General features: G+C 51.5%; 1 protein-coding gene across 6 annotated transcripts in view; it reads right to left on the minus strand.

Moving 5' to 3' along the window:
- Window positions 1-26,119, minus strand: part of CLMN (calmin) — a 111,827-nt gene that overhangs the window by 9,691 nt on the left and 76,017 nt on the right. For all 6 annotated transcript variants that reach the window (XM_045451975.1, XM_045451977.1, XM_045451973.1 and 3 more), the window contains exons 3-9: window positions 21,644-21,739; window positions 18,294-18,377; window positions 13,401-13,493; window positions 11,369-11,559; window positions 9,262-9,455; window positions 7,294-7,376; window positions 1,144-2,805 (exon numbers count right to left, since the gene is read on the minus strand). In XM_045451975.1, coding sequence (XP_045307931.1) covers window positions 1,144-2,805; window positions 7,294-7,376; window positions 9,262-9,455; window positions 11,369-11,559; window positions 13,401-13,493; window positions 18,294-18,377; window positions 21,644-21,739 — 2,403 coding nt within the window. The remainder of the gene's footprint in view (window positions 1-1,143; window positions 2,806-7,293; window positions 7,377-9,261; window positions 9,456-11,368; window positions 11,560-13,400; window positions 13,494-18,293; window positions 18,378-21,643; window positions 21,740-26,119) is intronic.

The following is a 26,119-nucleotide window of genomic DNA, read 5'->3' on the forward strand; positions in this document are numbered from 1 at the left end:
GTTGGGCGAACAAGACCAAGCCACCGCTTCCGGTCCGTCTAGACCCTAAATGTCTTTTAAGGCCACTGATACTGTCCCTTTCTCCTGCAGCCCTCCAGGTGCAAGGATTTCTCATTCCTCTGAGCATCTTTCCGCCCCTCACTCAGCCTAGACTCTCCCCTGCCATTAGCCAGAGCATCACCATTTATCTTGGTGTTTAATTTACCCCGTGCCCACCTTACACCCCCAAACCATCCTGCAATCCACCTTTGTTTCCTTTCCACTGCAAGCCCTGCCAGGCTGCTCTCCAGAATCTGAACATTAATACCTCAATGCTCATTCTCTCCTGGGAGGGAAAATCACAACCAGACTAGTGGCAGAGAGCTGTCCCGTGTCACTGGCTGTAGATGAGAAGCAAGGGCCTATGGGGGAGAAGCTGGGGAGGCTCCCAGGAGGAGGTGTCATTAGCATTGGGCTTCAAAGAGGAATGAGTACTTGCCAAGTGTAGCATGGGGGGAGGGGCAGAGCAGAGTGTGGCGTGCCTGGGAGGTAGGGGGGAGGCTGGCTTGGCTGGAGGGGAGGGAAGGGAGCGGACCAAGAGGAGGAGCAGGTCAGGGTCCCCTGCACCCTCTCACTGCCCCCTCCGGTGGCCCCTCGAGCTGCTGGGCCAGCTGAAACGGGAATACCAAATGGCGTGTGCCCAGCTGCTAAAACTCAGACGTGGGTGCCCCCCACTTCTAAGCCCAGCATAATTGTGCCACCACAAATCAAGGCCGGAGTCAGATATGAGGTCCCACTTGGTTTTCTCAGGCTGCAGGAGGCGGGGGCTAAGGTTTGCTAAGTGCTTTGATCGCCGTTTCCAAGTAGTACCACTACGATGCTGGGCCCTCCAACACAGCCTCTTTCTATATCCTCTTGGCGGCCTCGTGGGCAGGGGCAGGGCTCCTGGAGGCCAGGGAGGCCCCCCAGGCTCAAAATCTCAGGAGAGCTCCTCTCGGGGGCCAGCCCTGCCCGTGCCCGAGCCTGAGTGAGTGAGCGCCCCCTTAAACTGGCCGAACCGCCTGCGATGGACGCGTCGGCTTCCCCGTTTTGTGGAGGCTGAAGCTGCGACCACAGCAGAATCCCTGTGCAAGGCCCAGGGTCCCCGCGTCGGCGACCACCTACCTGATGGCTCTCCACAGGGCCGCTCTCTTCGGCCTCCCCCGGCTGGTGGCCTTCTGGAGGGGCTGGGGGTGCGGGCTCCGAGGCTGGTCTGGTGCCCTCTGCACCCCTGTCGGGACTCGGGGCCGGGACGCTGGCCTCAGGGCCCTCCTCGTCCGGCCCCGAGAAGCTACAGCTGTTCCAAGAGACCTCGGCCTCCTTGGCCTCCTCGGCCTCGGCCCCGGCCCCCAGGTCATGCAGATAGTCCCCCGGCTCCTCCACATCCAGGCCTTGGTATTTCAGGTCCTCTGAGCCTTCCGCATAAGCCTCCAGAACCGCAGCCAGGGGCACCTCGTAGTGCGGGTAGTAGAAAAGGTCGTGGGGAATGACGGAGACCTTGGACAGCGGCGGGGAGGGCTTGAAGTCCAGGCCTTCCTGGCTGCGGCTGTGCAGGGTCTCCAGGCTGAGGCTGCCGCTCGGAGGGTCAGAGGGCAGCTCGTCGTCCGGGCCCTGCAGCCCCGCGGCCTCCCCCTCATCCTCGCCCCGACGGCGCCGCGCGGACTTGCGCTTGGGCTTCTCGTACGCCTCTGGCTTTTTTTCCACCGGTGCCTCCTCGGGGGCCAAAGAGTAGCCTGGGTCCTCTTGCCCAGGGTCCTTGTGGGGTTCCTGCTTGTCCGGCCTCTCTGGGGACTCACCCGAGTCTTTGCGCTGGTGCGCAGATTTGCTTCTCCTCTTTCCCAATTTCTCAGCGTGATCCTCCGGAACCTTTTCCTCGACAGGTCTTTTCTCACGAGGCGGAGGAACCTCATTGAAGGCCTGGCTGGTTGAGGCAAAATCTGTTAGGTCGCTGTTGAACTTAGAGGCTTTTAAAGGTGTGCTTTCAAAATAGTCTTCCTCAGCCATAGCTTCGACGGTCAGCAGCTGGACCTTGATCTCCAAGGAATCGGCCATAACCGCATTGTCCCCGAGGGGTGAAAGGGGACGGCTCTCCTTCCCCCCACCGGCCGCACCCTCTGGCGCCCCGTTCCAGGAGGGACAACTCTCCGAAGTCTGAGACTGATTGATCTTCCTGTCCACCAAAGACTCGACCCCCGGTGACTCATCAGAGGCCGCTTCCGGAATCTCCGGGGCTTCCTGCTTCGGCTTTTCCTCGGCAATCTCAGCTGCCAGGACATCCCCATCCTGCTTCAGCGAGTCCTTTGTCCCTCTCGGGCTCCCCTCAAAGCGAAGGTCTTGACTGTAGAAGGGGTCTTTACTGCAGGAAGCCTCCTTGTAGGTGTCAGCCTCAAAGTGCACGGTCTTCTTGATTGGCAAAGAGTTGGACCTCCGGTTGTCCTTTCTGGAGGATAAAATGGAAGATTCCAGAGATGGCTCACCAGTGCTGCTGGCCTTCCCCGGGACCTCTTGGAGGGCCTGGTCGATGATCTGGTGCATGAAGTCAGTGGAGCTGTCTGAGAGCGCCTGGCTGGGCATGACACTCAGGTAGCATTCTTTCACGCTCTCGGACCTGTCACAGACAAAGACTTTGGAGGGCGGCGGGTGGCTGGCTTCGTGGTTGACGGTGTAAGCTCGCTCCCCATTCTCCGTCAGAAGGAAGACGGTGCTCTCCTGTTCAGAAGGGGTTTCTTTGATGTGGACAAAGGTGGATTCAATAGGGGCTTCTTTGTCCGAATCCACGAGATCCTCCTGGGAAGGAACACAGGGCAACATGAAATCAGAGGAGTGTTTGAGTGCAACGTCTATTCCCCCCCCACCCCCACCATAAAACAGAAACCAGTGTGGACAAAGCCATTTCAGAATTAACGCAAGAAGTGCTCTAATTAAGAGATGGGGCTGGTTGCTCCTGCTGAAATGTGAAAACACCAGATATGTCAAAAAAATAATAATAATGTGTTTTTAAAAGCTATGGATGCAAGGAAATCTCAATGAATGGAACTCTAGGGAAGGATGAGCCCTTCCTAAGGGACTGTCAGCTCCTTCAGACTGGTGGGCTCCTGCCTAGTCTGAGCAGGGACAGGAGAGTGAACTGACCCAAGATAAGGAAAGATTAGCCAAATCTTTACTGACTGCATGGGCCAGTGTGAGGGATCAAACACAGAAGGGCCCCAAATGCAAAACCAATTCTCGTCATATACAAATTCTCGACGCACGGGGACTTTTGTTAAGTAAGAAACAGCTGAGAGTGAGAGCAGGGCTGGAGAGCAGAGAGCAGTCCTGGTGGTATTGTAGTGCTTGGCTCCCAGCGTGCTGGTGGAGAGTTGGCTGACCCCATCCTCAAATCATTTGAAACCAGAGAGCTGACATTAAACTGCAGTGTCGCTGTTACTGACTCCTGAGAAGGTCAAAACAGTCAGCTCCTCAGTCAGGTCCTTGTTTGGGAACAGGCTACCTTCTCTGGGGGAAAAAGATGGCAGGTCCTCAATCTCTACTCTTTAAAAAATTTTTTTTTTTAACATTTATTTATTTTTGAGACAGAGAGAGACAGAGCATGAACGGGGGAGGGGTGGAGAGAGAGGGAGACACAGAATCGGAAGCAGGCTCCAGGCTCTGAGCCATCGGCCCAGAGCCTGACGCGGGGCTCGAACTCACAGACCGCGAGATCGTGACCTGAGCCGAAGTCGGACGCTCAACCGACTGAGCCACCCAGGTGCCCCATCTCAATCTCTACTCTTATAGACCAAACCTGGCATAAAACAAGAAGTTTTAAGACATGGAGAAGCAGGAGAATGAGACTCACAATCAAGAGAAACAACCATCATTAGAAGTAGACTCAAATATGACCCAGCGTTAGTAAAGGAGAGAGTCCAAAGGTCGTGATTTGAAGACCGCAAGAAATACAAAGGAAAGGGGTTCTGCAGGCTGAAGGGAAGTGACCACAGATGGAAGCTTGGGTCTGAAGGAGGGAATGAAAAGTACCTAATATGGAAACTATGTGGTCAATACCGAAGGCCATTTAAACGCTTTTCTTAAAAAGTCTCCTGACTGTTGGAAGCAGTAATAACAAAGCACTGGCCATTAAAACATATGCAGAAGTAAAGTAAATGACAATAACAGCACAAGGGAATAGGGAAGTGAAGGGAATTACACTGTTACGTAAAAATGCATAAAATACACGTTTTACTTTAAGTGGTATAATAGTAATTCAAGGTAGACTAAAGTAGGTTCAAGATGAGTTTTATAATCCCTAGAGAAACTACTGCAAAGATAAAACGAGAAGATGTGGCCAAAAAGCCAACAGAGGAGATAAAATAGAAACCAAAAAATAATCAAATAATCCAAAAAAAGTTAGGAAGGACAAAAGAGCATAGCACGGATAGGACCAACGAAATCAATAATCAGGATGGTAGGTTAAATCTATGTAAATAGTTGAGAAATTCACTAATAAGGTGACACACTAGTTTTGTCAGAAGAGTTAAAAAATAAGACCTAACTGTATACTATTTACAAGAGATATGCTTTAAATATAAGCACACATACACTGGAAGGAAAAGAGAAAGAGATACACCACGTGTATACTAATTGTAAGAAAGCTGCTATATGGCTATCTTCCTATCAGACAAAGCAGACTTCCAGGCAAAGATCGAAATTGCAGGAAAATACAACGATTGAGAAATCAGGAAGATACAACAGTCTTAAATGTGCATGATAGCATAGCGCCGACACCATAAAGCAAAAACGAACAACCGAGAAACAATTCCACAACCACAAGTTGGAGATTTTTAGCCTTTTTCCCTCACACTAATTGATAGGAAATGTAGGAAAAACATCCGTATGTGTGCAGAATATTAGAAGAGCATATTAACCAACTCCATCTAATTGGTATTTAAAGAATGTCAATTCTTTTTTTTTCCTTTTATTTATTTATTTGTGAGAGAGAGGGAGAGAGAGAGAGAGACAGAATGTGTCACTACCTAAGACACATTCTTTCGAAGCACATACGATACATTTACCCAAATAAATCGTACGTTGGGCCATAAAGCTAGGTGCAGGGTCTGGTTACATGGCTGACCAGGGCTTAGCAGAGATTTATTAAAACGAACTAAACTTGGGGCACCTGGGTGACTCAGTCAGTTAAGCATCCGACTCTTGACTTCAGTTCAGGTCACGATCTCGTGCTTCACGAGATCGAGCCCTGCATCAGGCTCTGCGTTGACTGCACAGCCCGCTTGGGATTCTCTCTCTCCCTCTGCCCCTCCTCTGCGTGCTCTCTCTCAAAATAAACAAATAAACGCTTAAAATAAGTAAATAAAATGAGCTAAACTCAGCTGAGTTGTTAAGGAAGAGTTCAGTGGGTGTCTAGGTTAGCTGGGACGGCCCATGTGGATTCCCTTGGGGGCAAGGACACAGCCAGTGTCGCAGTGGTACACGGTGTTTTGTGAATCGGGACCGCTTTCTTCAGGGGTCATATTTCCTCCAGTCTCTCTCGTCCCAGCCCCAGCCTCTGACCCCAGCACTGGGGGAGATCCAAGGGTTAGATTTGCTGAAGCCTGGCGGTGACCTTAACTCACACAGACATGGTAAGTTTCAGCCGGTTTCAAACTCTGCCTACAGCTTAAGAGCTCGGGGCTAATAAAAGCCCTGGTGTCTAGTATTTCCAAATTTCGTGAGGGCCTAGGAAAACTGAATTACAAAAACGGTGACAGTCACCACCATTTGCTGAGCGTTGACTGTTGTCGCAGGCACAAGACTGCATACTCCACATCGTCTATTTACTCTTGACACAACTCTGAAGTGTGGGTAAGATTTTCATTTCACTGCGGACACCTCTCACAGACGTGTATCAGAGACGTTAAGTAAGCAGCTCAAGGTCACACAGCTTTAAGCGGCAGAACTGCCGTTTCCAGCCCATGGAATTCCTCCTTCTAAAGCACCCTGGGAAGTGATCTGTGGTGCAGGGACAGACAGGACACACGCACACAGAAAGGGAATGGAACCAAAGGCGTGGCCTCGGACTAGCTCTTCGGAGCTGCACAAAATGGGGCCTGGGTTCCAGCCAGTGGTCGTAAGGGACCCAAGAGCCAGAAGCGTGGAGTCACAGAGAGCTGTGGTTTGACCCCAGCTCTCTACTTGGTAGCCGTGATCCTGGGGAGGCCCGTAGGCTTCTTCGACCGTCTGTATTCTCATCTATAACACGAGGATCGTGACACAAAGCCACGTCTGGACGTAGGGGGCAGTCAGCCCAGATACATGCAGGGCGCTTACCTGACCAGCCTCCAGCTCAAAGTGCAGCCCTGTGTCCCCCTGGATTGGCTCTTCATGCTAATTTGGCTCTGGCTAGTACCTCCCATTACCCAAAATTCTGTGCTTGCTCACTTGTCGACTCTTTGGGCTATGAGAGCAAAGCCGTACGAGGTCAGGGACCTCATCCATCCAGCTTACTGCTGAGTCGCCCTGAGTGAGCCCAGTAAATTACCAAGGATTTCAATAAAGGTCTATCGTCACATTGTTGCTGTCACTATTACCATCTCAAGGTTGGGCACGGGGTGGGTGGAGGTTCAATGGAGCCACGATAACTTCTGAAAGGTCTGATTCTGTTCCAAGTACGGTCTGGGATTCTGAAAATAAGAAGGCATGCCTTTTTTTTCTTTTTAAAGAAGACATGCTTTTGAAATGTCATTGTCCTCCATATTTTTTCACACTCGGATAAAATCTGGTAAACTGCTAGAATGTTCCATCTGACGGCTAAAGTATCAGGTGGCCAACCCACATCACAAGGGAACATCTTTACAGTCTAAAGTTTGGTTTGGGAAGACGTTGGCAAGAGGGATGGCTGCCTAACTTCCCATCCTGCTTCTAAATGTAAATCATTTACAGTGATTTGTAGTCAGGTAAGCAGCTGACTCCGGATTTCAGCTCAGGTCGCGATCTCACGGTTTGTGGGTTCAAGCCCCGAGTTGGACTCTGTGCTAATGGTCTCCCTCTCTCTCTGCCCCTCCCCTGCTCACACGTGCTCTCTCTCTCTCTCTCTCTCAAAAATAAAATAAACCTTTAAAACTAATAAAAAAAATAAATGTAAAGCATCTTATCCATGATTCTGAAATTAAAATGTGCCAAGGCAACACTCGAGGGACTTGAGACCCAGTTTTGATTATTACTGCTCATTTCATCAGCGCTTTGTCTGACGGCCGGTGGGTGGAAATCGTTTCTGAATTAAAGGTAAGGAAACAAACATACAGCTTCCAACTCCGGGAAATGTTCCAGAAACTGTGCCACGTAAGTCACGATGGACTGCTCGTCTGGTGTGTCAACCATGATGTCTGTTAAGAGAGACGCAGGAGTTAGTAGGACGATCAACACGTGATTTTTATTTTTTTTTTTTAATTTTTTTTTTCAACGTTTATTTATTTTTGGGACAGAGAGAGACAGAGCATGAACGGGGGAGGGTCAGAGAGAGAGGGAGACACAGAATCGGAAACAGGCTCCAGGCTCTGAGCCATCAGCCCAGAGCCCGACGCGGGGCTCGAACTCACGGACCGCGAGATCGTGACCTGGCTGAAGTCGGACGCTTAACCGACTGCGCCACCCAGGCGCCCCAACACGTGATTTTTAAACAGGATCGAGGGACACTTGTCGCTGAAGAGTCCTGCAGACCATTGAGGTTTTTTTTCTCTTTATTTTATGCTTGAGAAATTTACGCCCAGGGAGGATGAATCATTTGGCTAAAGTCTCACATCCGGCTGATGAAGAGAAGGGGCGGGATGTGGAACCCAGGATTCCTCATTCCCAAGGCTGTCCATTATTCCCTGCGGTCTGAATTCCCCCAGCGGGAGCAGCCAACTCTCAGCTGGCCCCATCAGCGAGTCTGGTGAGCCATGACCCTTACTCACTGCTGCAGGGAGTCCCAAATCAGCCCAACTCATGTGGAAATCAACCTGACAGACAGCCAAGCGCCTTAGAAAGGCATGTACTTTCCAACTCTGGTATTCCGCGGATGGGATCTGGGCCCGAAGGAAATAATCTTGAGATGCACACTGAGCTCTATTCAGTAAGAGGTCTGCCGCATGTTGTATAGAAACGTGACTCTTTTCGAAACAACCTCAATGTCTACCAGTGGTAGACCTAAGTAAATTTGGGGACGCCCACTAGATGGACCGTTGTGCAGCCATTAAAAACACATAACAAAGACACGATAGCAACGGGCAAAGGGCTTATGTCATCATTAACGACTTAATTCATTAATTAATCAATTTACTTAATGGTGAGTAGAAACAAGTAAGCTATAAATACGTGATAGGGATGACGAGTACACTTATCATGGTGACCACGGAGCAAGGTATAGAGTTGTGGAACCCCTATATGGCACTCCTAAAACGAATATAACACCGTGTGTTAACTCTACTGGAATTAAAATTTTAAAAATTTAATAAAAAGTCGTAGATGCACAACTACAGCTGACTCTTGAGCAGCACGGGTTTGAATTGTGTGGGTACGCTTACGTGCATTTTTTGGGATCAGTTCGGTACAGTCCCGTAAATGTATTTTCTCCTCCTTACGATTTTCTTAGTAACGTTTCCTTTTCTCTAGCTTATGTGTATAACACGTATCACATACAGAACATGTGTTAGTTAACTGTTCACGCTATTGGTATGCCTTCCAGTCAACCGTAGGCTATTAGAAACTAAATTTCTGGGGGGCCAGATGTTATACGTGGATTTTCTTTTTTTTTTTAACGGTTATTTATTTTTGAGAGAGAGAGAGAGAGAGAGCACGTGGGAGTGGGGAGGGGAAGAGAGACAGAGACAGAGGATTCGAGGCGGGCTCTGTGCCGACAGCAGCGAGGCTGACGGGGGCTTGAACTCAACGATCTGCGAGATCATGACCTGAGCTGGAGTCAGATGCTCCATTGACTGAACTACCCAAGTCCCCTATCCATGCATGTTAAACCGTGGGCAGGGGGCAGTCAGCACCCCTAACACCCGTGTCGTTTAAGGGTCAACTATATACATATACTGAACGATCTCAATTCTGTAAAAAAGACTCTAACGAGATGCATCGAAAAATACTAAGGGGTGGACGTACAGGAAACATAACCATGTCTTCATTCGATTTTCCTGTCTTTTCCCAGTTTTTCTCCACGTGTGCTGCAGCTGTCATGCAAGTTATTCAAAAGACAGAAAGAGAAAGGGAGGGAACCAGAGTCACCTTCTGGCTCCAGGAGCCTGGGAATGTGAAGGGCCTCGTGCGCCACGCGGAAGGCCTTCTCCAGGTTTTCCCGCATGGAGTCTTCCAGAGCCTGCTTCATGTCAACCAGGCTGGGGTCGATGGCCTTGATCACGGCCAGGAAAGCCATCCCGCTTCTCCAGCTGCCCGCGAAGTCCTGCACCGCCACGCCATACCTGAAGGAGAGGGGCCGCGGTGGCCGCGACACAGGTCAGGAGGTGGATCCCCTGAGCGGTCACACGCGGCAGCCTCGAGGGTCCTCCGAGCGGGGCCAGGAGCTGCGGGCTCGCCAGGGGCGCCTCAGGCCCTGAGTCCCGGGACAGCTGTACGCAGCACTCCCCCTCCGTTCCCAGAGACACAGAACAGAAAGGTGTATGTTACCCACACCAGCCACACGGGACCTTGTATCCCCAGATTCCCAGACACGTAAGGAGCAATTCCACACGCTGCTCACTCTTCAGTGGCAGGCAAACCAGCAAATAAGGGTGTGCGATAAAATTTGAGCCAGAAAGGCCCAAGTTCACCTCCCGGCCGTCCCGCCCCCGCCCCGCGTGTTCCCAGCGCGACGGCCTCCGGCCAGTCACATCGCTCTGGCCCTCAGACTCCTCAGTTGTAACACGGGGACCCCGTCTGGCTGCGACCGCTTGGCAGCTGTTGTGGCAAAGCGTTAGATCTTACCCGTCAGAACGGCCATGGCACGAGGCCAACCTAACGTGAGACGCGGGGTAGCACACAGAAGCCACCAACGATCCCGTTTCACAGAAATAACGTCAACAACTTAAAAGTGAGGGACAAAGAGAGACAATCCTGCCAGGCGCCGACTTCCTTTGAATCCATCCTGAGACCCCGCCCATCTGCCAACGGTGGCCACTGAACTCTCTTAGAAAAAATATGTGTATTTAGCAATCGTCTGGGATTCCTAAGAAGCTGTAAGAGCGGTACAGAGCTCTCCTCTACCGTCCATCTGGCCTCGCTCGGTGCAACATCAAAGGCATCACCAAGCGCAACATCAAAGGCAGGACGCTGACGGTGCTACGAGCCATTGAGCCACAGGCCTTGTCTGGATCGGTCCAGCGTCACTCCCATGGGGGTGGTAGAGAGTCCAGGCCACTTTGTCAAGGACAGACCCTGTGGCCGCCACCGCCACGACGGAGATCGGGACTGTTCCATCACCCCCACGGAACACGTCCTCTCCTTGACGGTCACCCTACCTCCTGGCAACGAGCCCTCTTCGGGTTGATTTATTTTTAAGCCACATCTAACAGATGTTGACGTTAATCAACTCTACCATGCTTGACCCCTCAGTCAAAACCCAAGGATCCCACTCTCTCTTTCTTTTTTCTTTCATGGTTTATTTCCGTATACACCCGGGAGAGAGGACCCGACGTGTGAGGGAGTGCTTATTAAGTGCTGGCGAAGCGCAAGGCGCTTTCGCGAGCTGCCTCCGCATGGTCCTAACTGTCCTGCAAGGCAGGCAGTGATAAGTGACCATCTCGCAGACGTGGCTGTGATGCACCAGGAAGGCCCCCGGTCTGTGCGTGGCAGAGCCGGGTGGCCCCTGGTCGGGTGTGGCTCTCCCCGCGCGTGGCCTAGCTTTCCAGCTGTCCCCGCCACGGGCCAGGGTCCCAGGGTCCCAGGGGCTGTCGACTGGCTGCATAAGACCCTGATACAGCAATGCTGAGAGCCCTGGCCTGCCGGTGCGGGGGTCACAGCACGTCACAGCCTTCACCGTTATTAGAGTTTAGTAGGTACAGTCTCTGAAAGTCACCCCGAAGCTTAACAACGAATATGTACGTGTTATAAGGATCCAAGAGCCCTTCCCACTTTGGGATTAAATGGGGGCAAAGCCCTTTCGATCTCGTATTCAAATCCCCCCGTCACTTTTCTGCAAACCAAACGTTCTGCGAAGACAGCTCTGGGCGTGCAGAAACTGAAAATGCACAGCGCTCCCGGCTCTCGGAGTCTGTATGAAGTGACAGGCACATAACCTGATACATGCTAGTGCCCCCAACCTCTGCCCTCTCCCAGGGGGACCCCCGTCCCTCTGCCGGACAACAGCATGGAGTGGGGGGGGGGAGTGATGGCTTACTTCCTCGTCTTCCTCTGCACCCACGCCAGCAGGGTCCTGATAGCCTTCCTCTGATCCTTCACAGATATTGCCACACTCCTCTCCGCGGTAGGCGTGGGTGGGAAGGAAGAGTCTGAGTCTGTGCCCCCCGAGCCAGGTGACAGGCTGGAAGACGGCGAGTTTCTGCTGAGATTGCCCGTGAGCTCCTTAATCTGGAAAGAAAATGGCATTTCAGGCCCCCCAAGACAGACTTAGTGCAAATCCTCGTCTGACCCCGGGCCACAGGGAGCCTGGCTGGAGGGACCAGCGCATGTGCAACTGGGTCTCCGCGTGGGCAGAAGATGCTTTCGGTTTTATGTGACTCGTGGTGCCTACCGACACCTCATAGGAAAGCTCACCTCTTTCTGGAATCTCTCTCTTTTATGCTTTGGCCACGCACACACGCCGGTCTTCCTGACCAGATTCCACCTACCCCTTTCCTCTCCTGCCTATCGGTCTCAGAATGCATGATGCTGCTTCAAGGCCCATGCCTATGTGCATCCTGGTCCCGCTGTCTGGATGTCCCTTCCCTCCATCACCAAATCCCCGGCTACTCAAAACGTAGCTCCTAACATGTGGCTCTTGTGAGAAATGTGGAGTCCCAGGCCCTGCCCCTGCCCCACAGCATCAGAAGCTGCATGTCAGCACCACTCCCAAGGAATCTGTACCCACAGCAAAGTCCTTGAACTGGTCTAACGCACTCCTACTCATCCTTCAAAACCCGGCTCTGATGTCACTTCCTCCAGGAAGTCCTGCTCACTCCCCTCCCTACTCTGGGGCAGTTGCCCCCGCTGAACATTCTTACAGCACTCTGCTCATAGCTTGATCACAACCTGCAGCACAAGGTTCTATGCTATGGGACTGCCCTCTGTGATCCCAGAGAGTCAGAAGGGCAGGACTTTGTGTGTGCAGAGCCTGACATAGGAGAAACTCAACAGACATTTACCAAATGGATGGATGGATATCTGGGCCGGATTTAAGGCCTTGCCTTTTTACACAGCATGTTTCCAGAATCTATACAAGAGTTTAATAACAAACATTGGTCGCTGAAGCCTGTGTATAACACGGTACGGTTGACAGAGGGCTTTCCCACAGAGCTGACCACTGCTCCCATTTCACAGATATGGAAACTGAGGCTCGAAGAGACAGCCTTCGGTGTGTTAAGTTCAAGGCTCCCATAGAACTGAGTCTGTTGTCCCTGAACCTCGTTTGCACACATTCCCCTCAGCAACACAAGCAAGGAGACCAAAGCTCAAGGGAATCACCTTCCTGCAGGCCATTTTTTACTCTTAGGAGGGCAGCTAAATAAGGAGCCATGACTCTCTATTTCAGAAGAGGGCATTTTAGAAGCTGAAACATCAGCTTACTCTCTCCTATTCCGGGATAGAAACTCGTCAGCACAGAGCCCGACGTGGGGCTCGGACTCACAGACCGCAAGATCACGACCTGAGCCAAAGTCTGACCCTCAACTGACTGAGCCACCCAGGCGCCCTGAGACTTGAGCAGTTTTAAACACCACCTTCAAACTCCAGCCACAGATCCTGTGCTTCCCTATAGAATCTGCGTCTCCAAACAGAGGCTGGAGTGGGCCAAGGACAGAGAGCACACCACAGATGCCTCTTCCTATTGCTTTCACTCCGGCTATTTAATTACATCTGCCGCGCACGCGTCGTTTTAGGAAAGTAACTCCAAGTTCGATTTTTGATCACGAGCATTTCCCAGTTTTTGTGACACTTCAGAACAAAATTATTTTCTGAAGCAAATATTTAACTCTTTAAGTCCCAAGAGGATGGCTAGACTCTTCTGGAGAACAGAGCTCTCATCACTATTAAAATCACAGGGACTTTGTTTGGCAGCCGGGTTTCTCTGGTTCTTTCTCGAGAAACGGAGAAGTCAAAATATATCAGAAGCAGGATCTCCCAGTCTCCCTCGATCTGGCCCCGCTCTGTTCTGTTGGCACTAAGCGGGCTCAAGGAGATCATTACCGTGCGTTACGGAGAGGAAATTACTTTACCTGGAAGAAGAGAATTATGTTCCATATCAGCCCAAGAACCAAAGAGGGGTTGCCGTCTGCTATTTCCGCTGCGTCGATGCTAACCAGTTTTACCTGGGGAGAAGCAATTTATGAGCTTAACACGGGGTGTAACCTGTTGTTTTCTGATGCCCTCGTGGACCTGTTTCTCCTTCTCGTCTGTATCGTCCAGTGCTGCCTGAGGCCACCTCTGGGACCCCAGCGTGCAAAGCGAACATGATTGTCTTTAATAAACACGTGTATTGCATTTACCACGTGCGGACCCTAGCCTCAGCTCCTTGTAAGGATGAACCCGGTTCGACCCACAAGAAGCCCACAATGCAGGTGCTTCTATTATCCCTACATCTCAGGGGAGGAAGTTTCACAGAGGCCACGTGTAATGTGGCTGGGACACACAGCCAAGAAAGGTCTGAGTCGCTCTTTTCAGGGAGGGCTGGGTACGTGTCCACCGGGCCTGTCTGTATGCTACCCTAACAACACCAAACCTCCACATTCAACGCATTTTTGGACAAACGCAGAACACCAACATCAGCAATCGCGGACCGCGATGGATAATTCTCCATGGCTCATTACAAATAGTGTATTGGGATAAGGCTTCTACCCCGAACTTCTGCATCATTCCAAAATATCCCGGTTAAAATGCATTATAGAAACCCTCAGGGGATTACCTATTTATTTAACTACGTTCTGACCATAGGATGATGCTTTGGTGAATCCTGAAGGTGCTGGTTCTCAAACTATGCTCCCCGGGCCAGGGGTAACAGCGCTGCCTGGGATTTGGTTGACGGCAAATTCTCTCCTAGTCCTACTGAATCAGGAAGTCCCAGAGTAGGGCCCAGGCACCTGCATTTGAACCTGCATTTGATTTTTTTTTTTTTAGTATGAAATTTATTGTCCAATTGGTTTCCATATGACACTCCGTGCTCATCCCAACAGGTGCCCTGCTCCATGCCCCTCACCCACCCTCCCCTACCTCCCACCCCCCATCCACCCTCAGTTTATTCTCAGTTTTTAAGAGTCTCTTATGGTCTGGCTCCCTCCCTCTCTAACCTTTTTTTTTTTCCTTCCCCTCCCCCATGATCTTCTGTTAAGTTTCTCAGGATCCACATAAGAGTGAAAACATATGGTGTCTGTCTTGCTCTGTATGACTTATTTCACTTAGCATCACCCTCTCCAGTTCCATCCACGTCGCGACAAGAGGCCATATTTCAGTCTTCCTCGTTGCCAAGTAGTATTCCATTGTATATATAAACCACATTCCTTATCCATTCATCCGTGGATGGACATTTAGGCTCTTCCCATAATTTATCGCATTCACCATTGCACCAAGAATCATAAAATACCTAGGAATAAACCTAACCAAAGATGTAAAAGATCTGTATGCTGAAAACAATAGAAAGCTTATGAAGGAAATTGAAGAAGACACAAAGAAATGGAAAAACATGCCGTGCTCGTGGATCGGAAGAATAAATATCGTTAAAATGTCAATACTACCCAAAGCTATCTACACATTCAATGCAATCCCAATCAAAATTGCACCAGCATTCTTCTCGAAGCTAGAACCAGCAATCCTAAAGTTTGTACGGAACCACAAAAGACCCTGACTCTGATATGCACGCTCAGGTTCAAGGGCCTCTGGCCACGTCATCATTTTCTCCTGCAAACAGAATCTGAGTACACAGATCAGGCGTGTGCACACTTCTGTAAAGGGCTGGGGAACACACACTTAAGAGCTCGCGGGCCACCGCAGCCTTTATCACGCTCGCTGCTTCTTCCTTCACGAGTCCTTCACAAAAGCGAGAAACCATTCTTTGGTGGGGAGAGAGGAGAATTCAAAGTAAGTCAGGGTATGCTCTCAAACCCACCCTGCGAAATTCTGCCAGCAGAATTCCGGGAAGCAAGCATGGGGACAGCGTCTCACACAAATACTCCTTTCTCCCTTTCCCTCGGGCCTTTTACAAACATTCCACACCGCTCTCCGATCCTATCAGCTCGCCAGGGACTTCTGACAACCCCGATCAGCAGGGCTGGGCTTTCCTAGGCAGCGGGGAGAGACTCCCGAGCTCCCTGGCTGAGGTTTGTCTCGCAGCGAGTTTATAACTCGGGCAGCGGGAATTCATCACCGGCAGGCCGGGGTGAGTTGTCAATATCGCGAATAACACAGCTGATCAAATTCAGGTCCAGCGTTTCCTCCGCACACGTCAGGGGTGTCCCACATGAAGGTCACTGTCCCATGTCATGACTCATACGCGGCCTGCTGTCTCCTGACCCCCAGGCTCTGACAGCCCCCTCCATTCGGTGGCTCACTGCACTCTTCCAATGCGGGGCGATCAAAGCGCGCGACGTGATCGTCCCGGACTTCGCTCCTACCGGGAGGAAGCCACGCGTGGCCCTCGGAGCTGAGCTTCGGGGAAAACGTTCCGAAGTGAGGAAATGACAGAGCTGCCGTGTAGGGAGGCACTGAGTAGGACGGTGGGCCAGCCCCCGGCGGGTGACAGAGGCCAGGCTTTCCTGAGCTAGCTGTGGGCTTCCCCAGGGCCACACCCGGGCGGGGGCCAGTCCTGCCCGCACTGCCCGCCGTCCTCACCTGCCGGCCACCGGTTTCCACCCCTAAGGGCTCACTGCTGACCTGTGTGCCCCTGGTGTGACAGCACACGCAGCATCCTGTCCACGGGAGGCCTCTTCCACCAGGCTCAAAGCTCCTTAAACGTGCAGATGTGCTTCTAACGCAGTTATGTGTCCCCAACGTGGAGCACACCCCCCGCCCCGCAGAAGACACTTGCTTAATGTGTCCTGAAGGGCCGTTGGAAGCAAGCCCACCATCTACACGGGTGGTTCTGACAGACGCAGTGGGAGAGTGCTGCCTACATTCTAGGCCCATCAAGACGAGGCGCCTGATAGGGCAGGGAAGCCCTTAGGGGTTGACCAGCCGGAAGAGCGAGGACCACCCCCGGCAGCTGTTCCAAGGCCCTACGTTGTCACAGAAACACAGCTCCTTGGGATGGAGGGGAGGCACTGCTTAGAAGAGCCATGCCCAGAGCCCCCTCCCCACAGCAGAGGTGCAGGGGGCAGGGAGGCGGTCAGAGCAGGTGCTAACAGAGCCCTCGTCCCGGGCCGAGGCGCTTGGCTGAAGGCGATCCGGCCGGACACCCTCAACCCTCAACGATGCTCAGAGGCACGCTGTGATTTCTCACTTCCATTTTACAGATGAGGGAACCAAGGCTCGGGGAGTCTGCCTAATTCTCCCAGGTTGGAAGTAGCAGCCCCATGAGCTCGGAGGAGGCCAAGGTGAGGCCAACTCCACAGACAGGCCAGCCGTTTTCACAAATATGTGACGTGCTTTTTTTTTGCAACAGCTTTATTGAGCTGTAACTCACGTTCCCTTCACCCATTTAAGATACAGCAGTCAATAGTTTTCAGCATATTCACAGAGGTATGCGCCCACTGCCACAATTTCAGAAATCTTCATCATCACCTCCATGAGAGACCCCCTACCTTTAACTATCACCCCCTCCAGTCCCTAAGCAGGCACGACTCTATTTTCTGAGTCCAGATTTCCCAGTGCCGGACTCTTCAGAGGAATGGAATCAAAGAATAAGTGGTCTTTTGTGTCTGGCTTCCTTCACTCGACGTAACATTTTCAAGATTCAGCCATGCAGGAGCCCGTGTCAGTACCCCATCCTTTTTCACGGCTGAGTAATATTCCACGGCGTGGACAGACGCCATATTGTTCACCCACTCATCCACGGACGGACACCTGGGTTGCCTCCACCTTTTGGCTACCGTGAACGATGCTGCTACGAACTGCACTATGCTCTTTGGCTGCCACCATCGGAACGCCCTCCTGTGTCTGGGGCTTTCCCCACAGTACGGGAGACGGTGCCCACCTCCTTCTTCAAAAGCCGGAAGTGCTTTCTCTCCCCCATGGCAGCAGCAGGGGCACGGCAGCCCAGGCCTTCGAATCTGAATGTGTGACGCTGAGAGTTCCTTCCTGGGCGGGGGCAGTGACGTTCTTCTCCCAGAGGCAGCGGGGACAATGGCAGTGGCTGTGCGCTGGGGGGAGGCGGGTCTGCAGCGGTCCTGGCACCGTGAATTCCTGGGCCCCCTCCCCGACTCCGCAGTCTATTAGGGCATTCTGTGCACTACTGGGCAGCCTTTTAACAAATTCTTTTTCTGCTGACGTCAGCCAAGGTCAGCTGCTGTTGCTCACCATCAGGAACCCCAAGTGGACCACGCCTGCTGAAGCCTTATTGCACGTGCCGATGCATCGGGCAAGCCGAGAGGGCCTTTTACTCGGGTTAACAGGTGAAACTTCACGAAAGAGGAGTTCTGGAAATTTCTCCCCTCTAGACCATCCCTGCGCGTTTGTGAAGGACACGAAACAGAGCCGAAAGCACAGAGAGAACCAATTTAAACGTAGAGAGTTCTACCCAAGAAAGAAGACATGTTGGGATTCTCCACCTCCACCCCCCCCCCCCCCCATCTCCTTTAGCCCCGCTTTGCTCCTGCTTCTCAGATAGTCTGTGTTCTAAGAGAGAGTCGCCCAAGGTGGCATGCCCACGGTCCTACTATTCAATGGGATAAGGAAGCAAACGTCAGATGCTAAGGGCCAGTGGGCCAGTCAGTGCCCTGGGCCACCCTTTCCAGGCTGGGCGTCCGTCAGAGTCGGCGTCTAGGTGATCAGAGGCGGGCAGGGAGCCCAGGACCATCTCTCCAGCTGAAGGATTACCTGAGTGAGTCCCGTCAGGTTGAAACTTAGTTTCATTCTGCCACTTTCGCAGGGTCCCCCTTTCACGCTTTCTCCCGCGACCGGCACTGAACTTCAAACTATGTCCCTTTCGTCCCAAGAAAAGCATGTGTGTTTCAAATACTTACATTGCTATCTTCCAAAAACTTAAGTGCTTTCGCTATGTTGTTCAACCGGAAAATACGATGGGATGAGGACTTGTACTCATGCAGCTGCAACACAGAACAGAGCAAAGGAGAAGTGAGCCCAACGAAGCTCTCAATGCCCGGTGGTGCTGGGGGGGGGGTGGCGGTGTGCCTTTCTTTGTCTTTACCGTGTTCGCATTCATCTCAAGAGACAGTGTGGGGCTCACAGCTGAAATCCAGCTTATTTATGGTTCTGGGGACTTCACTCACTTGAGTCTGTGCGGGAAGGGGGTGCCCAGGCAGGTTAAACAGGGGACAGATTTGTCAGATTTTTCTCTCTGACCCGGCTCCTGGCTTTGACATTCCTCCTTCTCCGGAGACCTCCAGGGACGTGTTCTCCTCGCTGCTCTGACGGTTTTGTCAGGCAGGGAGCATCGGCCGGGGCGTCCCCGCAGCTGCTAAATCACCCGGCAAGTCCCTCCTAGAGGTGGCAGATGTTTCAGTTTTCCGGCCGAGAGCTTTGTGGACACTTATCCCAGGTCAGAGAGAGAAACAGACAGACAGAGACAGCCAGGCAGAGACACAGAGAAGAGACAGAGACAGACAGACAGGCAGAGATACTGAGACAGAGAAACAGAGATGGAGACACAGAGAGAGACAGAGACAGAGAGAGGGGAGAAATGCAGACAGAAACAGAGAGATGGAGAGAGACAAGAGACAGACACACACAGAGACAGAAAGCCAGGCAGGCAGAGACAGAGAGAAGAGAGAGAAATACAGACACAGGTGGAGAGACAGACAGATGAGACAGAGAGAGACAGACAGGCAGAGGGAGAGGAGAGAGAAATACAGACAGAAACAGAGGGGTGGAGAGAGAGAGAGAGAGACAGACAAGAGAGACAGAGAGAGAGACAGGCAGGCAGAGAGAGATAGAGGAGAGAGAACGACAGACAGAAACAGAAAGATAGAGAGCTAGGAGGCAAATACAGAGAGGAAGAGAGGTGCTGGCAGAAGCTAAAATTTTATTTTTTTTATTTTTTATTAAAAAAAAATTTTTTTTTCAACGTTTATTTATTTTTGGGACAGAGAGAGACAGAGCATGAACGGGGGAGGGGCAGAGAGAGAGGGAGACACAGAATCGGAAACAGGCTCCAGGCTCGGAGCCATCAGCCCAGAGCCCGACGCGGGGCTCAAACTCGCGGACCGCGAGATCGTGACCTGGCTGAAGTCGGACGCTTAACCGACTGCGCCACCCAGGCGCCCCAGAAGCTAAAATTTTAACAACAGCAGCTGAATATCCCAAGGAAACTCTGCCACCCTGAAGCTCACCGAAGCACCTGCAGACGGGTGGCCGACGTTACAAGGCAAACCAGTGGGGACCAGCTGCACCAGCTGTGAGCTGCCAGCCAAGCTCATGGGTAAGCAGAGGCCTATTCCCAGCCGGGCTCCAGAACCGAAGGCCCCCGACACAGGCCCAGCAAGGACATGGCATCTATCGGCCAGTGGCCCGGCAGCGAAGTGGGAGCTTGTGTTGCTGGGAACACAGAGCAAGGAACTGGATACGCTTTCTCAGGGAGCTCTGTGGGGACTGTGCTGTTGGCTCATTGCGGGACCTGCTGAGACACCAACACTGTTTTTACCTCCATGAGTCCACCCTTCGTGAGAGTTCACGACGTGACTCTGCACAGCCCCCCCGGAGCTGCTACTAGGTGTCTCCCGTTTTGCTTTTGGGAGGGTGAAGACAGGAAGAGTTAAGGGGTGTGATGAGAGTCTAGCTACATTAGATCTGAAGACAGGAGGGGCTCTTGACTTCAAGCCCGTAGCCAGAACCGGATCTGGGCAGCGGGCTGGTAGAGTTGGGACCCGCATTAGCCACAACGGCTCACGGACGCCACGTCAAACGCTAGACTCTACAGAAGGGTTTCTCGACGTCACCACCACTGGCACGTGGGCCGGGGCATCGTGCCCTCTCCGTGGACATCTGGCAGTAGTATCTAGTGACATTTTTGGCTGTCACACCTGGGGGTGCTGCTGGCACCCAGGGGGTAGAGGCCATGAATGCAGTGCCAGGGACTGCAAATGTCGGACCCAAAATGTCAACAGCATCGAGGCTGAGCACCCCCGCTCGGGGAATGGGAGGGAGATAACCAACCCATACACGGCAGACATAAGCTACATGGACATGTATGGGGAGGGTCCCAAATGCAATGAACCTCAAGATGGGCTGGTTCAATTCAATGTGGCTTATACAGCGGCCCCTCCTTACCCATGCTTCCACTTTTCACCAGTCTGTCACCCGCGGTCAACCGCGGCCCGGAAGCAAATGATCCTCCTTCCGACGAGTGGTCAGAGGGTCAACAGTGGCCTCATGCTATGTCACAGAGCCCACACCACTCACCTCACTTTACCTCATCACGTGGGCCTTTTATCACCTCCCATTGTCACAAGAAGGGCGAGTGCAGTACGTTGAGAGAGACCATATTCAAATAGCTTTTATTACAGTGAATTGGTGTAATTCTTCTAATTTATTATTGTTAATCTCTTCACGTGCCTAATTTAATTTTTTTCAATGTTTCTTTATTTTTGAGAGAGAGAGAGAGAGAGACAGTGTAAGCAGGGGAGGGGCAGAGAGAGAGGGAGACACAGAATCCGAGGCAGGCTCCAGGCTCCGAGCTGTCAGCACAGAGCCTGACGCGGGGCTCGAACCCACGAACCGTGAGATCATGACCTGAGCCGAAGTCGGATGATTAACCAACTGAGCCCCCCAGGTACTTCTTAATGTGCCTAATTTATAAATTGAACTTAATCATAGGGAGGTACGAATAGGAAAAAACAGTATATATGGGGCTTAGTACTGTCCACAGTTTCAGGCATCCACTGGGGGTCGTGGAATGTAACTTCCGCAGATAAGGGGGGAATGATTATACTACTGAGAAGGTTCTAGAAGCCAGCAGTTGTAATGGAATTCAGTTGGTAAGACGACTTTCTCCTCAATCTTCCGGATCCTTCCTATCCTTCATGTCAATACAATGGCTGAAGAGCTAAAGTTTAACGATCTAGTTCCAATCTTTACCCTTCAAAGACTTACAGAAAACACTGGGCATTTATTTATTTACTTACTAAAGTATATTTACTTAAAAAAAAAAAAAAAGAAGGAGGACGCTGCTTCGTTACACATGATTGTATCACTCTTGGTCACTGGGAAAGGAATGTCACCCTTCCTAAGTTTCTTGTCACAGGACCACACGTGGCCAGGTGGGTGCACCTACGTACAGTTCTGTGCTGCAACGAAACCTTGATCAGTGTTTGCCTTCGCCTTTTATTTCTCCCTGACCCTTTCGTGACATACGTACCAGATTCCGCCCAGACAGGACTTCTAACAAAGCCATTAGGATTTTGCCATCTTGGATATCAATGAATAAATCTTTAACTTCTAGGGGTGGGTCGCACTGTGGAAGAAGAGGGGGAGGAAGCTGATTAGTGACCCGTATAATCCCCAAAACTGTTCCCAAGCGTCAATTCTCCCCCAAGGGAAGATGTCCGGACCCCCAGATCTGTCTGCGGGCAGCCCCTGGGGGCGAGAGGGTGCCGGCAAATCAAGGAGGAGACTCAGCACCAGAGCGCAGCTCAAACAAGTGAGCCTGGAGGGCGTTGGGACCCTGAGATTTGAAACCCCCCCCCAAGTGCCATTGTATCCACGCTTCTCTTTAAGGGGAGAAAGAAATGGCATGTCTTGATGACAGGCCTCCAAAGAATAAAATAATGCCAGTAGGACTCACGTGAAATTACCTGGTGTAAGCCCTTCGCTTTAGATTTGGGGACACTAAGGCTCAAAGAGGCTAGGTGACATGCCCAGTGTTTGGTCAAATCGGCTCTTTGTACAGTCAGTCCTGTGTCTTCATCGGGACTCACTGGCTGCGGACAGGCGGTGCCCAGATCCCCACCACGATGGCATGACCCTGGGTCAGTGACCCTCTGGGCCTCGGTACAGACGTCAGCAGGGCTCCCCCTCCCATGCACCCCCCCATCTCCGATACTGCTTCGTCTCTGTATGTGCATCTTCCTGAGGTGCCAGCTGACGCGTCAAGATTCAGTCTAACTCCAGAGGTGGTGGGACCCTTGGCAGAGGAAGCCAGGAAGGTCGCTAGCGTGTGTGACTCAGCTGGGGGCAGTGGGGGCTGGGTTGACAGACTGCTGGTCTCCCGAGTGGCTGGACGGCTAGGGGGGGGGACCCTTCGTCCCCACCAAATGTGTAGGCCTGTTCAGAAGTCAAAGGTTGGGAGGCTGATTTATCTGTAGATGTTCTTATCTATTTATATGTTTAGATACAAAAATAATACATTCTTACCAATCAAACTAACTAAAATCATACTAAAAAGTTAATCAGTATTTTTATTTTAATTTTAGAGATAGAGGGGGGGGGAGAGGGTCAGAGGAGAGGGAGAGAGAGAGAGAGAGAGAGAGAGAGAGAATCTTAAGCAGGCTCCACACTCAGCATGGAGCCAGACTTGGGGCTCGAGCCCATGACCCTGGGATCATGACCTGAGCTGAAATCAAGAGTGGGACGCTCAATCGACTGAGCCACCCAGAAGCCCCTTAAAAAGTTCATCAGCATTCTGAATGCCACTCTCTCTGTTCCTCCACAAAACTGGCTTCTTAAGTAAACCAATGTTATCTCAGGACAAACTTCTTACCTGCTGCGCTGAGAAGCAAGGGAGTCAGACATACCTGAGTTCAAGTCCAGGATCTACCCTCAACAGGGACTCGGGCATCTTCCTGACCCTCCCTGGGCCTTAGAGGCCTGTTCTGCAAGATCTCAGAGCACAGGGGCTAAAACGAAACGAGATCCTGTAGGGACAGTGCCTGGCACAACTCCTGCCTTCCCAGATGAATGAGTCAGGAAAACCAGCTTGTTAAGTGGCTTCTTTCCCGCAGAGTCTCGGGGTGTTCTCTGCAATGAGGCATTTCATCCAGGGGTTGCATGTCTCATGGCTATACGTGGGAAAAAGGAGATGATCCTTGGCTGGAACCCCTCCACAGGGAACGGCCCTGAATCTCCCTCTCTCCGCCCCACTGGCTTCTCTTTCTGGGTTTACCGGGTTCGCCCAAGTTCCGGCCTCTCGCTGGGGGCAGAGGCAACTGGGCTCACGTGAACTGGAGCGTGAAGGGGGCCTGGGTGGGAAAAGCCGGAGAGGTCCACTGTCTAGGGGAACTGGCACCATGCTGTGTCCACCAAGAGTCTGGCTGGACGTGTGGCCTGGAGCTCCCGGGGCTGTCTGGAACTTGCCGGTCAGACGCTCCAGCACCGGGATTTGCAAACGTGTTTCCCGGAACCCTAGACTTTACCGGAGCAGCTTCAGGGTCCCCTGTGGGGACCGAGGGGTGCCGAGAAAGAGTCTGACCCGCGGCACCCCCTTCGATCAGAGAGGCTCCGTTCTTACTGGCCTTTCTTTAGGGTTCCGAGTAACACTTTGCTTGAAGAAAGGTTTCTGTTGAGTGAACCAGCTTGATAATACCTCCTTTAATGCAGTATGATTAGAACTTACTGCACAGAATCTCAGGGAACGGGGGTTCCAGAAATGTGTATTTTTTAAATGTTTATTTAATTTTTGAGAGAGAGAGAGAGAGTGAGAGCGGGGGAGGGGAAGAGAGAGAGGGAGACACAGAATCCGAAGCCGGCTCCAGGCTCCGAGCTGTCAGCACAGAGCCTGACACAGGGCTTGAACTCATGAACCGCGAGATCATGACCTGAGCCGAAGTCGGACGCTCAACCGACTGAGCCACCCAGGCGCCCCAGAAATGTGTATTTTTAATAAGCCCCACCCCCAGCATGATTCTCCGTTTCCCTTTTGGTAGTGGGGTTTTTGGCAACATTAGAACAGCTGGGCAGGGCGCTCTCTGCGCTCCTGGGTACATGAATGAGGTGTTCACACAGGAGACACGATCTCTGTAACCGGCCAGAGACCCAGGGGTGAGGGAAGTCTCAGGAACATGGAGGAGTTTTGGTCTGGGCACCTTTTCCCTCCGGGAAGGCCTCCTTCCTGTGACAGCTTTGGAGAATTCCTGTTTTTGTTTTTTGTTTTTTTTTTTTTATTTTAAATTAAAAAAATTTTCTTTATTAAGGAAGGTGGCATTTCCTTACCCCTTATACGAGCCCTTTGACCCCCAGTTTGTCCAAATGCAGGGCGATTCCTCCCACAGGTGCACAGAAGAGGGATCTGCTTCAAGGGCAACAGCGACTTTGAACCAAGAGGCAAATTGTTTTCTTTGCAAACTCCCACAGATCCTTGGGCACATTCCACACGGAACATGACGGCGTCGGGTTACGGAGACTCTCACGAAAATGTTATTCCTGCTAACGCGAGGCAGAAAACGTGACGCCCGAACAGAACACCCCCTGATAGATGGACTAACGAAATTTCCAGTTACCAGCCCCGGCCGTGGCCAAGCCTTGCTTTTGAGTTGAATCTGGAGGGTAATTTCCACTGACAGTGTCTGTAAGAGCCTCGGCGGCAGCAAATGGGGCCTTGGCCAGAGTCCATCCTGCGAGATGGCAGAAGGAGAAATTGAATCTGTTCCAGCGCAAACACTGCTCGGGCCCCAAACGTTCCACGGGCTTCATGAGATCGGTATGGCCGAGTAAACAGCACCCCCAGGGCTTTCTTCATGATCTAACTCCTTCGGTAAATTAAGGAATTTTTCCAGAAGCCCGAGACTCAGTAAATATTTCTAACGGCCTTCAAATTGCAGTTAAGCCCAAGTCCCCGAGGGGTTCCCGGGTCTCCTTTACATGAAAGGTTGGCCTTGAAAGTCTCAAGGTTGGAAACATGGCTGTTAATTTTGCCCTGTTTATTAGGCATCGGTTTCAGGTGCTATCTGATTTATCCTCAGAGCGGGGCTACCCACCTGCCCCGGAAAAGGGACAGGAGCGTGGCCACGGAGGCAATCCCCGATAGGAGGATGCTCACAGAGGCTTGCCGAGGGCGGTGAGTGAGTGCGTGGGTATTTGGGGCCTTACCCGCTGTCCTTTTCTGTATTTATTTTTCAATAAGAAAGAAAGAAAGAAAGAAAGAAAGAAAGAAAGAAAGAAAAAGAGAAAGAAAGAAAAAGAGAAAGAAAGAAAGAGAGAAAGAAAGAAAGAAAGACAGAGAGAAAGAAAGAAAGAAAGAAAGAAAAAGAAAGAAAAAGAGAAAGAAAGAAAAAGAGAGAGAAAGAAAGAGAGAAAGAAAGAAAGAAAAAGAGAAAGAAAGAAAGAAAGAAAGAAAGAAAGAAAGAAAGAAAAAAAAATATGCCATAGCCACACTCCATCCGCCAGGAGGAATTTCCAGCTATCCTGACACACATCAGGCATTAATTTAGGAGTTCGGCGAACTCAGATCGGGGGAACGGTTTTCCTTTTTTTCCAAAAATAACACTTCGCTTTATGAGCACTGCCGAAAATGTACCAATAGTCAAAACAACTGGCAAATGATTTACGGTGCTTCATCCCAAGGAGGTCGGGAGTCCTCCTGGGTCAAGGGGAACCCATCGTCCAGGTGCCGAGTAGAGGTGTGGGTGGTCAAGGGCTGCTCGGGAAATGTTACGGGTCTAAAGGTAAACTACACGAATTAGAATTTTGGTCAAGCGCCGCGCTTCCGAGAAACCACCGTTCTTTTCTCGGGGATCTAATCATTTCAGCGACTTCCTCCATGAACTTTTCTTTGGGGTTAACTCCACGGGCAGTCAATACTTGCTCTCGTACCTTTCGGGTGGAGAGAAGAAAATCCACACGCCTAACCTCACTGAGAACGCTACCAGCTCTACAAGGAGATGAGGCGGCGGGGCTGCGT

Source organism: Leopardus geoffroyi, chromosome B3 (assembly GCF_018350155.1).
Source record: "Leopardus geoffroyi isolate Oge1 chromosome B3, O.geoffroyi_Oge1_pat1.0, whole genome shotgun sequence".
Taxonomy (NCBI): Eukaryota; Metazoa; Chordata; class Mammalia; order Carnivora; family Felidae; genus Leopardus; species Leopardus geoffroyi.